This window comes from Pelophylax lessonae, assembly GCF_965119305.1.
Source record: "Pelophylax lessonae genome assembly, chromosome: 11".
Taxonomy (NCBI): Eukaryota; Metazoa; Chordata; class Amphibia; order Anura; family Ranidae; genus Pelophylax; species Pelophylax lessonae.
This window is the reverse complement of record NC_138778.1, coordinates 156,731,070-156,743,892: the sequence shown is the minus strand read 5'-3', so window position 1 is coordinate 156,743,892 and position 12,823 is coordinate 156,731,070. Positions and strand designations below refer to the sequence as shown.

Here is a 12,823-nt window from a genome sequence, read left to right as displayed (position 1 = left end):
TACAAGGCTTCTATATATTGGCAATTTGGTGAGTGGGGAACCGAGAGGGGCACTTTGAAGCACCTTATATATATTTTGGCACTCCAGCACTTTACTTTGGATCACAACTAAGGACTTTTTTATATGCAATTGGCATTTATTGTTTATATGGACTTATTTGATAATTACCAGCACTTGAGCACTTTATTTTGATCACCTATAGAGTATAAATTTGAGTGTGATAAATTGAATGTTTAATAATTTTCACTTGAACAACAACTGATGCTAGCGCTGCATAAATTTGATTTCAATAATATGTTAAAAAATGTGATTTTATTATTCTGGGACTAATAATCTCCCAGTAATAAAAGTCCAAAACAAGACCAAATGGGTGCTGGAGTCAGATATTCTTAGGGTCACTGAAACTGTCACTGGGCACACTGGCTCTGGTTTGGCAGCACTCCAATGAGGATACCCCTTAGAAACATGGATAGAACCCAGCATTGAGAATCTGCATTCATACAGTCCAATGAGAGCACCAAACAAAAGTCCACATTTTGAATGGTAAAATTGATTTAGCAGAAATAGGCCATCTTGTTTCGGGGACCAAACACACTCCCCCTTCACCAGGGCTTAGGAATTTTAAATGTGCTTAAACTGACTCAGGTACGCAGATACCAAAAAAATCTATACTGTGATTTACTGCTTGGAACAGTTTCAGTAGGGCAGGTTAAGCTAAGATAAGTGTATGCAGCAAAGGACTTAGCGAGTTTTGCAGCTTTTGCACCTAATAAAAATGTTCCCCCATCTCTGTGTCTAACACATGTGCCAGCTTACTTTAACTTACCTGCACTGCTCGGGGTAGTTTGGCATGGGTTGGGCAGACTATAACGCTGAGTTGTTTTTTTCTGCAAGACAATACACAGCATGTTAGATACTGACATTCTATTAACCAGAAATGTTATATATTGCACCTATATACATAGGAGACCCAAAATAAATTTCATCTGTAGTTGCATGGAAAGATGGTCACTTTCCTTGCAAATAAGCATCGGTTCACACTCAATTGCAATGCACCTGCTACCACATCACACGAAGACATGCATACACCTTTTTTTTTTTTTAGCCGCACTGCATCTGGATTGCATGGTCCTTTAGTACAATGCGATCCAGTGCAGGCACACACACAGCGTCGTTAACTTTGTGTTGACAACTGCAGTGGATCGCAAGGGCAGTGTGATTGGAATGGGGTGCGGGGAATGCACACAGATTGGCATTTCCCACCCTGCATTAGTGTGAACCTTGGCTTAGTAAAGGCAATGTATGTTTTTGTATGTATACTATATTAACAAAAGTATTGGGACGCCTGCCTTTACACACACATGAACTTTAATGGCATCCCAGTCTTAGACCGTAGGGTTCAATATTGAGTTGGCACACCCTTTGCAGCTATAACAGCTTCAACTCTTCTGGGAAGGCTGTACACAAGGTTTAGGAGTGTCCATTGACCATTCTTTCAGAAGCGCATATGTGAGGTTAGGCACTGATGTGGACGAGAAGGCCTGACTCGTAGTCTCCACTCTAACTCATCCCAAAGGTGTTCTATCGGGTTGAGGTCAAGACTCTGTACAGGCCAGTCAAGTTCCTCCATCCCAAACTCGCTCATCCATGTCTTTATGAACCTTGCTTTGTGCACTGGTCCAAATCATTTGGTGGAGGGGGGATTATGGTGTGGGGTTGTTTTTCAGGGGTTGGGCTTGGCCCCTTAGTTCCAGTGAAGGGAACTCTTAAGGCATCAGCATACCAAGATATTTTGGACAATTTTATGTTCCCAACTTGTGGGAACAGTTTGGGGATGGCCCCTTCCAGTTCCAACATGCCTGCGCATCATTGAACAAAGCAAGGTTCATAAAGACATGGATGAGCGAGTTTGGGAGTCCTGACCTCAGCCAGATAGAACACCTTTGGGATGAATTAGAGTGGAGACTACGAGCCAGGCCTTCACTCCAACATCAGTGCCTGACCTCACACGCTTCTAGAAGAATGGTCAAACATTCCCATAGACACACTCCTAAACCTTGTGGACAGCCTTCCCAGAAGAGTTGAAGCTGTTATAGCTACAAAGGGTGGGCCAACTCAATATTGAACCCTACGGACTAAGACTGGGGTGCCATTAAAGTTAATGTGCGTGTAAAGGCAGACATCCCAATACTTTTGGTAATATAGTGTATGTTTTTTCTTTATATATTATGTCCAGGAATAAAAACAAATTTTTTTTAATTTGCTTACTCTGATAACTATGAAATATAATATATATATCATATTTACTAGGGATGCACCGATCCAACTTTTTTGATCCCGATGCCGATCTTTTGCTTTGTGAAATCGCTGAACCCGAGTCCGATCCAGAAGTACTGTTTTGTGAGCTTATAACAAAATAATATTTCCGGATCGGTATCGACAGATACCTTATAACAATTGTGCATTTAAGAGGTTAAACTTCCCTCCTCCGACAGATGGAACAAAAAGATACATTGTATTCATTGTGTTTACTTAAGGCCTCTTTCACACGGGCGTTCCGTATGTCCGTATATCACCCATCCATTTGCAGGTGATATACGGACATAATGCATGTCAATGGGATTGCGGATGTCAGCTGACATCCGATTTGTGTCCTTTCAGTTCTGTTCCGTTTTTTGGAACGGAACAGAACCCTATTTTTCTTCCGTTTAAAAAACGGATGCAAAATCGGATGTCAGCGGTGTCATCCGCTGACATCCGCAATCCCATAGACATACATCATGTCCGTATATCATCCGCAAACGGATGGGATGATATGCGGACATACGGAGCGGATGACACAAGTATCATCCGTGTCCATGAAAAAATAAATAAAAAGTGCCGGAGCGGAAGAAAAAAATCGGAGCAGCCGCGTGAAAGAGGCCTAACTGGGAGACTGACAGGCATTTCAGGAGGCTCTTTTTTTTTTTCTTTGACAGCTGTTCTCTGCTCCCTCACAGCTATGTAAAGAGCAAAACCGGATCAGCCGTGGATCTGTTAATTTTACCGATCCCCCGATCCAGCTATTATGGCCATATCGGCACCGATATCCGATCCCAATATCGGATCGGTGCATCCCTAATATTTACAACCTACATCCAGCAGGTGGTTTTCTATAAGCATACCTCTCTCCTGTATTTTGTTATAGGTTGAGCAATTTGGTCCCCCACTATTCTGGTTTATTCAAAATATTTCATACAGTGGTTGAATAAGACAGACCAGGGGAAGAAAAAAAAACCTTTAATGTCCATTAGAAGGATAGCTATTGTAAGGGTCACTTGTGCCTGGGACGGCTCTGACAAACAAGGCATACCATAACTGTAAAGGTTGGGTTTGTGAATGGGGCTAACAAATAGGTGGGTAAATAAGGGTGAAACCCATATTTTGAGTCCAGTATAAATCTATTTCTCGCTTTCTGGATTATCCCATGATGGGGTGATTCCTGTACAACTGTGCTGCCTACAAGGTTGAAATGTTAGTCCCCATGGAAGACTTCAGACAATCTATATGGTTACTGGATTAGTGTTTTTTTAGGCTTTTTCTCTATATTTTTACCTGGTGATTCTGCCAGCAACAAACTTTCTGTTCTAGGGTGACAACACTCACTAAAGCTGGCCATGAATGGATTGAAATGTGGCCGCTTTGGCAGGAACCAGCCAATTTTCGATCCATCTATGGTCAGGCTGTTTGTACTGAAGTTGATTCAATGGTCGACTGCAGTACATCCAGCTTGCTCTTTTTTTGTCCTGCTCACTGCTGGTGGCTAGAGCCGCCCACAGCAGTCATTGCATTCTGGCGGTGGGGAAGGCCTCCTGTGCTTCCCATCGGCAGAACACAAATGGTGCTGCGGGAGGGATTCCCTTCAACCTGTGGTGGAAGGAAAGAAAATTGCATAATGTATGGTGGCCCGTCTAATTGCGGGGACTATAGAACACCTTATTTCTTCATCTCCATAAAACATAAGGAGGAGGTGTATTGTAGCCTATAGCAGGGCTATAGCACCTCTGATCCTGCAGTTGTTCCATTCTCCTCTGACCTCTGACATCAGTTCTGTACCCCACAGCAGTCAAATATACAGATTGCAACTTAATATGAAAGTCATAGTGGTAATAAAACCGTATACCATAAAGAATGGTAGTGGCATTCGTGCAACCCCACTCATTGTAATCTAGCCATGATTAATTAAAGCTAAGTTAATGGTGTCATTCTATACTCACCCGCCAGGACTGAGCTTCTTCCAAGGCCACAGACAATGCCTCCAGAGGATTCTCTATGACTCGACCTGTACAGCCTGAAAAATCCATAGGAACCAACGTGCTATCTGACACGCTGCGCTGTGAAGAGCAAAACAATGGGTTACATTTAAAGGAATTGTCCAATTTGTATTAATATGTTGTATTTATTTGTTCGGTTTTTATCCACAGGTGCACTGTGTGAAGGACACCATTTCTGAGCAGAAATCTTTCTTTTTTGGTAGGAATCCTCATTAAAGACAATTTAAGACCTATATACATTAAACACAGCTGCCTATCCCTGCATTCCAATAGAACTATACATATGAAACAAGCTTGCTAGTGCTTTGAGACTTATCTAAGAGGTGTCGGGTCACCTTGTTAGTGCTTTGAGACTTCTCTAAGAGGTGTCGGCGCCACCCCCTCTTTTTTTCCCCCAGCCTGGGGCTGTGTATGTGGCTCCCTGGTAGAGCTCCCTGACTTGTGTGCTTGCTCAGCATATAAGGGGGGCTGACTGCATAGAGAGAAATCTCTTGTTGGATCCTCCAGAGTTATTCATTAATTCAACCCATTTTTACTGCACTTATCTGAGCCCTAGAAGAAGCCGACAAAGGCAAAACATGTCGGGAGGAGTTATCCCTTCCTTGTGTAAAACTTTATGTACAACTACTATGTGGTGGTTTTCAAACATTAACACAATTTAAGCTGTATACACACAGGAGGAGGGACCTCTATCTTCAGGGGTGCTTTGGGTTTGAATATGAGTTGTAAAAACTTTCTATGGTTATAAAAGGGATGTAAATCCCTAACATTACATTTTTTAAATTAATTTTGTAATAAAAATCTCTTTTAATTCATGACTGTGTACTGGTAATCATTCTGAGAGGGGGTTCAACACCTTTAAAGTCCCATTTATTCTTCCTTTTTGCAACTTTATCCGAAAGCGTACGGTTCCAGTGTGAGACTGGGCTTCTGACAAAGCTTCAACAGGATCCCTTGTTGTCTTTATGGCTTTGGGAAATTGTGGGTATATTTTTAGTATGTTGTATTGTGTAAAAATTGGGTTTTTGACCGTAAAATCCATTTCTCTGACGTTCATTGATGGAAACAGCTCCTGATCTTCTTAACCATTGGGTTATACTTTGCCCACAAAGTGGAACGCACGCCGGGACCAAGGAGACATCCCGAGCGCACACGGCCAGGAAGCGATACTAGATCAGCTTTTTACCTATTACCAGCCTGATTTTACTCCACAAAATGTGAGTGTTACTCTATGTGTATTGCAAATAAAAGTTATATCACGGAGTTACACTATTGTGAGCTTCTTCCCTTTATATATGCATACCGGGCCATTGAGAACTACAGATATCAGACCTCCAAGGATTTCCAACCAGGTTCCTTACTGGGACACAAGCCTTTTTGACCCTCTCAGCTATACAGCCTAGGGGTCATTTGAGTCCAGTAAGTTGAACATCCAAAGGGGGAGGATTGGCACATTCCACAGCACTGGATTGATGGCATGATTCTGCACTTCTCTTCTTGCACTTAAGCACTTTTGGATTTCTTTGGACACTTGCTGACATCACTATTTATGTATATTTATTGGACTATCACCATATTTATATTTGATACTTATTGGACTATTACTATATATATATTTATTGGACTATCACGTTGAATTATTCCACATTTTATGACACCCTAACAAGGGGTATTGTATAAGCTTAGTAATTTTTGCACATGGTTTGCACGTTGCAGATTATGATTAGTTATAATTATTTGGTGTGACTATTTATAAGTATTTATTGTCATATCACTAACCTTTCTGCGCTGTATATTGGCACTTTATTGGGTTATACTGCCCCCTACAGGAGTAGGACACTAGGCAGAAAAACAGTCTGACTTTTAATTAACATAAGAGAAATGGATTTTACGGTAAGTCAAAAATCACATTTTTTCTTTCATTCATTGACGGACACAGCTCCTGATCTTCTTAACCATTGGGACGTCCCAAAGCAGCGTTAAACATGAGGGGTGGGAAGAGCGAAAAATAAATTCCCAAGGCTAAACTATAGCCAGGTAAACAGGAGCTCAACCAAAACACCTGGAGCCCACCTGAAAAAAAAAAAACAATACACCCTCAAAGAGGACCGGGTCCTCTAAACAGCAGCCTGCAAAAAAGAAGCATCCACAGGTGCCAACACATCTACTTTATAGAACTCTGTGAAAGTGTGCACCGACGACCAGGTGTCCGCCTAGAAAACTTGTGTCACTGACGCCTGATGTAGAGTGCGCCTTGACAGGGGGATCCATCTGGAAATGGTCACAGAGGAAGCGGACAACCTTTTCCGAGGCCAATCCATGAGCACAAAAAGTGAGTCTGATTTCCTAAAAGACTCCGTAACTGCCAGGTACAACCTAATCACCCGGACCACATCCAAGGCATGCAAGGCAATTTCCTTTGGATGTTTTGTCCTGGGACACAGGGAAGGCAACACAATGTCTTCATTCAAATGAAAGTCAGAGACCACCTTTGGAAGGAACGACGGACGGGGCGAAGTACCTATAGCAGAGAGAGGGAGTATACCCCCTGGGACTGCCCATAGGAGTAGCCAGATTTTTTCTGCTAGTGTCTTACTCCTGTAAAGGGCAGTATAACCCAATGCTTAAGAAGATCAGGAGCTGTGTCCATCGATGAACGAAAGAGATTTTTTTTTTTTGTGGCCAGTAGTAAATAAATAATAGGTAATGACTGTGTTGTTTGAATGCATGCTGTGATGTAACGACTGTGGAAGTTGTAACAAAGTATATGCTTTGGTGTTTAAATTATAACAATACACTCACAGCAAACATCTCAGTGTTCCTGGAAGTGGTGGAGGATAAAAAGTTTTATATAGAGCATGATACACCCTCAAGCGTCTATCCACAATTAATCATTTACCAACACTGCTATAGCAGTTTTAGTGCTACAGAGCGGCCACGCTGCACAGGATCGCGCATATATTAGCTATAGATTAGCTGTCATGGTGGTCACATGATGGGAAAACTCCCGATCGTTTCCATTATCCGCCGGTCACTGTGCCGGAGCGCGCACGGTACACGCTCTCGGCACAGCTCTATTAGTGCTATTGCATGCCAATATGCAGCCACTTGGCACCAAGGCTGCTTGTGATCAGGAGGGTTCCATTATCCGCGGGCCACTGTGCTGGGAGATCACGCAGTGCATGCTCTTGGCACAGCTCTATTAGCGTTATTTCACGCCAATATGCGGCCGCTCGGTGCCAAGACCCAGCTGCCGAGAAGCTGTTTATTTGCATGCACTTGATGCCAACCTTTTTTTTTTACATTTCTTCAGGTTTCTGGCCTAACCCAAAATTATGTAATACATCCCAGGAGTCTTCATGGGCATTCTCTTTTTCCTTTCATCAGGAGGAGTAAATTTCTCAGCTAAGCCCCCCCTCCTGCCTCCATGCCTGAGCAAAGGGAAGACGGATTCCAGGAAGTAAATGCTACATAAATCACCTGCCCTTACTCAGAATGGCCGTAGTTAGAAATGCTAGGGGGTGTTTTTCAAAGTTTTGTGGTGCTCAGATACAGTTATTTTCTGCTTTATATAAGCTTTGCTTTGTATTATTCTTTCATAAAATTCACAAACAATATAAGAAGCTTGGTTCTAATGCCTGGGACTCCATTTAAATAGCAGGTCTGAACAAAATTTCAAAGGACTGTCAAACTAAATTAGTGGACTTCATGATATCAAATGATCTAAGAAACAATTTTTCAGAATTTCATACTAACGCTTGAAGGAAAACCTAACTTTGTAACTACAAGCTTTACAAATGTACGAAAATTTGCAAAGTTTTAAACAGTCCAAATTACAGGTAACTACAAACACTTTGGGGACAGAGATAATTCAGTTCAATACTAGTTGTCCTGTCATTACCGATTAAATTCACTTATTCCTGAACTTTTCAATCATTACTCTCTAAACAATTATATATTGTCCTTGAATTGCCCATTTTTCTAAAAAGCAAATGGCAAATAAGGATAGCTAGTTTTATTAAATCCTGAGATTATCCTTATCGAATGGCTGTGCTTGGCATTCAAGGTTGCATAGAAAGGCCTGTAGTATTTTCCTGCCAAAAACTGGCTTACTAATTAGTGTTATTAAAGGAGTTGTACACTCTTACACAAAAGCCACATTATATGTTATCTGCTGGCAAAATTGTGTCACCTGCTGAAAAGGACAGCAATTCCAATTACTTCCAGCAAAAAAGACCGAAATTAAAGTGTTCTCCTATATAGATAGTTCACTTAATTCAATGAATAAAAACACAAAAGAAGAGAATGCAAAGCCGCCCTAGTGTAACTCGGCTTCAATATGGTAACGTTAAAAACACTACAATGGTCAAACTCACATTGTATGAAGATTGATACAGCGTAAGGATTCCACTGTGGCAAACCATCTCAAGATCCCGACAGGGGAGGGGGGAGTTGTGGATGTTCAACCTAGCTGCCCAAATCCGGGCAGCACATCTGAGGCTCTCCACCACCACGCTCAACATGCAGATTCGAATGCGCATGCGCCCGGTCCAGCTGGCGCTGCTTTTCAAGGATACAAGAACCCACATGGAATAAAGTGTGGACTTCACACAGTTGCCATCACAATGCATTTTGGAGGAGTGGCCTCCTTTCTTAAGTCACGCCCACTCAACGGCTACAAAAGTTACAAAAGTAGGACTGTAGCAACTAAATAGATCAAACATCATAAAAAACTTTAACAGGTGGCAATAAAAACCAATAAACAATTTATAAAGTTGTTTCATCCATCTAGTTGCTACAGTCCTACCATTGTATCCAATGCCTATAAGTAAGCCTCCCCTACCCCTGTGACCCTTTAAGATCCGAGACAGGGGAGGCGTGAGCATATCTTCCCCTATAAATTGGCGAGTACCATTGAGTGGGCGTGACCTGAGGAAGGAGGCCATCCCTCCAAAATGCATTGCCATAGCAACTGTGTGATGGCCACACTTTCTTCTCCCCCGTATTCTGCTCATGTAGGTTTGTGTGTCCCTGGACTGCGCCGCCGGCTGGACCGAGTGCATGGGCATTAGGACCAGCACGTTGAGTGTGCATAGCCTCGGATGTGCTGCCAGGTAGGTTGAACGTCCACAACTCCCCCCGTCGGGATCTTGAGGTGGTTTTATGAGTGCGGCCACAGTGGAATCCTTATGCTGTATCTATCTTCACACAATATGAGTTTGACCATTGTAGTGTTTTTAACTTCACCATATTAAAGCCGAGTTACACTAGGGCGGCTTTGCCCTCTCTTCTTTTGTGTATTTGTCTAGATGTGTTCCTGCCACCCAGAGGATCCACAGAGAGCAGCAGCACCCTTCGGCTTGTATAATTATCATCAACAGCCAGTTGGAGGGCTATACTAAACCATTGATCAGCGCATCTGCTAGTTTTTTCTTTTGTGTGTATTTTTTGTCTTGTTTCATTTTTTTTACTGCACAGTCCTGACAAAGGTATCAACCCATAGAGGACTTTGTTACAGTACAGGGCTATCTGAATAGGTTATTAGATATTACCTAATATACCAGACATTACCTGATATACCGTTGATCCTCAAAGTGGAATTCCAGGCTATACCTACCTAATCTTAAAAATCCTCCCTCCCCCATCTATGCTGACTAATCCATGTAAGAAAGTTGTATATACTCAGGTCTGGTCCCATTGTTCCTGTGTTAGCCAGTAGTGGCTGCAGGGGAGAGGAGAGAGCGCTCAACAATGGTTGGTAATTCCTGGGAGAGTTATGGCACCCATAGGCTCCTATGGCCCATCTGTTGTCAGTGCTACCTCTTCTCCCCTGCAGCCACAGCTGGCTGACACAGGAGCCAGCAAAGGTGTTGGGGGGTATTTAAGATTAATTAAGTACACCCTGGAATTCCACTTTAATGTACATGCAGACACTGAGAACAGTCAATACTTATAAAAAAAAAAAAAAAAAAACCCTACCATATTACCTGTTTTTTGAGATCTGTCCAAGGTTGAGGACCGCGCCTGGAAATCTGGTAATTTTTGTACAGCTGAGCCCCGTACTAAAGACCGAGAACAAAGTAATAATAAGTAATAAATGCTAACATAATGACTATGAAGCATACTGTTCAATATAAAGTAATCTATACAACCAATCAAAATATGCCGCTGCACTGATTCTAAACGAATAAAAGCTTAAAGGTCATTGGATCTAATAGGTTATAGTTTATCACCGTTTAGAATTTATTTACCAAAAGAAATCTGCTATGGCTGCTTTTACTTGTGGGAGAATCAGCTTCAAACTCCGACTGTAGCCACCACTCTCTGACTATACAGGTTAATCTCATAAAATAGTTAATTTATTTCAGTAATTCAATTGAAAAATGAAACTCATATATTTTATATAGATGTGTTACACACACAGTGATATATTTCTTTCTTTTCATTTTGGTGATTATGGCTTACAGCTAGTGAAAACCCAAAATTCAGTGTCTCAGAAAATTAGAATATTACATAAGATCAAAAAAAAAAAATTATAATTTTTATTACAAAAATATTGACTTGATAAAACACAGTGGACCAACCCCAGCAGATTACATGGCTCCCCAATCAACACAGACTGTGGGAAATTTTGCATTTCATTTGGATATCAAGGTCCCAGATTCTGGAGAAAGAGTGGGGAGGCACAGAATCCAAGATGCATGAGGTGCAGTATGACGTTTCCACAGTCAGTGATGATTTAGGGAGGCATGTCACCTACTGGTGTTGGTCCATTGTGTTTTATCAAGTCCAAAGTCAGTGCAACCCTCTACCAGGAAATTCTAGAGAACGTCATGCTTCCCTCTACTGACCAGCTTTATGGAGATGCTTATTTCATTTGCCAAAAGTACCAATAACTAGTTTAATGATCATGGTATCACTGTGCTTGGCAAACTCGCCTGACCTAAACCCCATCGAGAATCTGTGGGGTATTGTCAAGAGGAAGATGAGAGACACCAGACCCAACAATGCAAATGATCTGAAAGCCGCTATCAAAGCAACCTGGGCTTCCAAAACTCCTCAGCAGTGCGGCAGTGCCACAGGCTGATCGCCTCCATGCCACACCACATTGATGCAGTAATTCATGTAAAATGAGCCCCGGCCAAGTATTGAGTGCATACTATACTCTACATAGACATACTTTTCAGTAAGCCACACATTTCTGTATTAAAAATCCTTTTTTTATTGGTCTTATGTAACATTCAAATTTTCGAAGATACTGAATTTTGGGTTTTCACTAGCTGTAAGCCATAATCATCAAAATTAAAAGAAAGAAATGCTAGAAATATATCACTCTGTGTATAACACATCTATATAAAATATTTGAGTTTCGCTTTTTGAATTGAATTACTGAAATAAATTAACTTTTTGATGCTATTCTAATTTTTATAGATGCACCTGTATATTTATTACAGGTACATATATAGCTCCATAAATTTATGCAGACATTTACACATATATTTTACAATAACATCAGTCCCTGTCCTCAAGGAGCTTACAATAAGCTAACTCACATCCATACATACAGTGGGTATAGAAAAGAATCACCCCCTTTAAAATAATTACATTTTGTTGCTTTGCAGCCTGGAATGAAGACTTAGGGTCCTTTCACACGGCCGCTCCGTGTGTCCGCAAATCATCCCATCCGTTTGCGGATGATTTGCGGACATAATGTAAGTGAATGGCATTGCGGATGTCAGTGGAATACCATCCGCTGACACCCGATTTTCCTCCTTTCAGTTCTGTTCCATTTTTACGAATGGAACAGAACCCCATTTTTCCTTCCGTGTAAAAAACGGAAAGGAAGGAAAATCGGATGTCAGCGGTGTCATCCGCTGACATCCGCAGTGCCATATACTTACATTATGTCCGCATATCATCCGCAAACGGATGGGATGATATGCGGGCACACGGAGCGGATGACAGAAATGTCATCCGCTCCGTGGAAAAAAAAAAAAAAAGTCCCGCAGCGGACCTTTCACACGGAGCGGCCGTGTGAAAGGAGCCATACACAGTTTTCATTTTATCCAGCTGTATTTAAGTGCAACTTATAACATCTAAGTAAACGATATAACACCAACATGTCAGAAAAAAAATCAAAAACAGAATCACTTAGTTGGAAAAAGGATCACCTCTCTTATGTCAGTATGTTGAACCACCTTTTGAACTAATTACAGCCTTTAGGCTGTTGGGATCTCTCTCTACTAACGTTGCACATCCAGACTTTGCAATATTTGCCCACTCTTCTTTGCAGAACTGCTCAACTTCAGTTAAATGTGATGGTGACTGTTTGTGGACTGCGGTCTTCAAGTCATTCCACAGATTTTCAATGGGGTTTAAGTCTGAGCTCTGACTAGGCCTTGCAAGAACATTCACCTTCTTCTCCTTTAACCACTGTGGTCATTTTTGCTGTGTGCTTTTGGTCATTGTCATGTTGAAAGGTAAACCTTCTTCCCATTGACAATTTTCTG

At 41.6% G+C, this 12,823-nt stretch overlaps 1 protein-coding gene across 2 annotated transcripts in view; it reads right to left on the bottom strand.

The window, feature by feature from the left end:
• The window catches only part of GRB7 (growth factor receptor bound protein 7), a 297,736-nt gene that overhangs the window by 21,655 nt on the left and 263,258 nt on the right, over positions 1-12,823 (bottom strand). For both annotated transcript variants that reach the window (XM_082271983.1, XM_082271984.1), the window contains 3 exons: positions 10,301-10,375; positions 4,257-4,373; positions 827-887 (listed from right to left, as the gene is read on the bottom strand). In XM_082271983.1, coding sequence (XP_082128109.1) covers positions 827-887; positions 4,257-4,373; positions 10,301-10,375 — 253 coding nt within the window. The remainder of the gene's footprint in view (positions 1-826; positions 888-4,256; positions 4,374-10,300; positions 10,376-12,823) is intronic.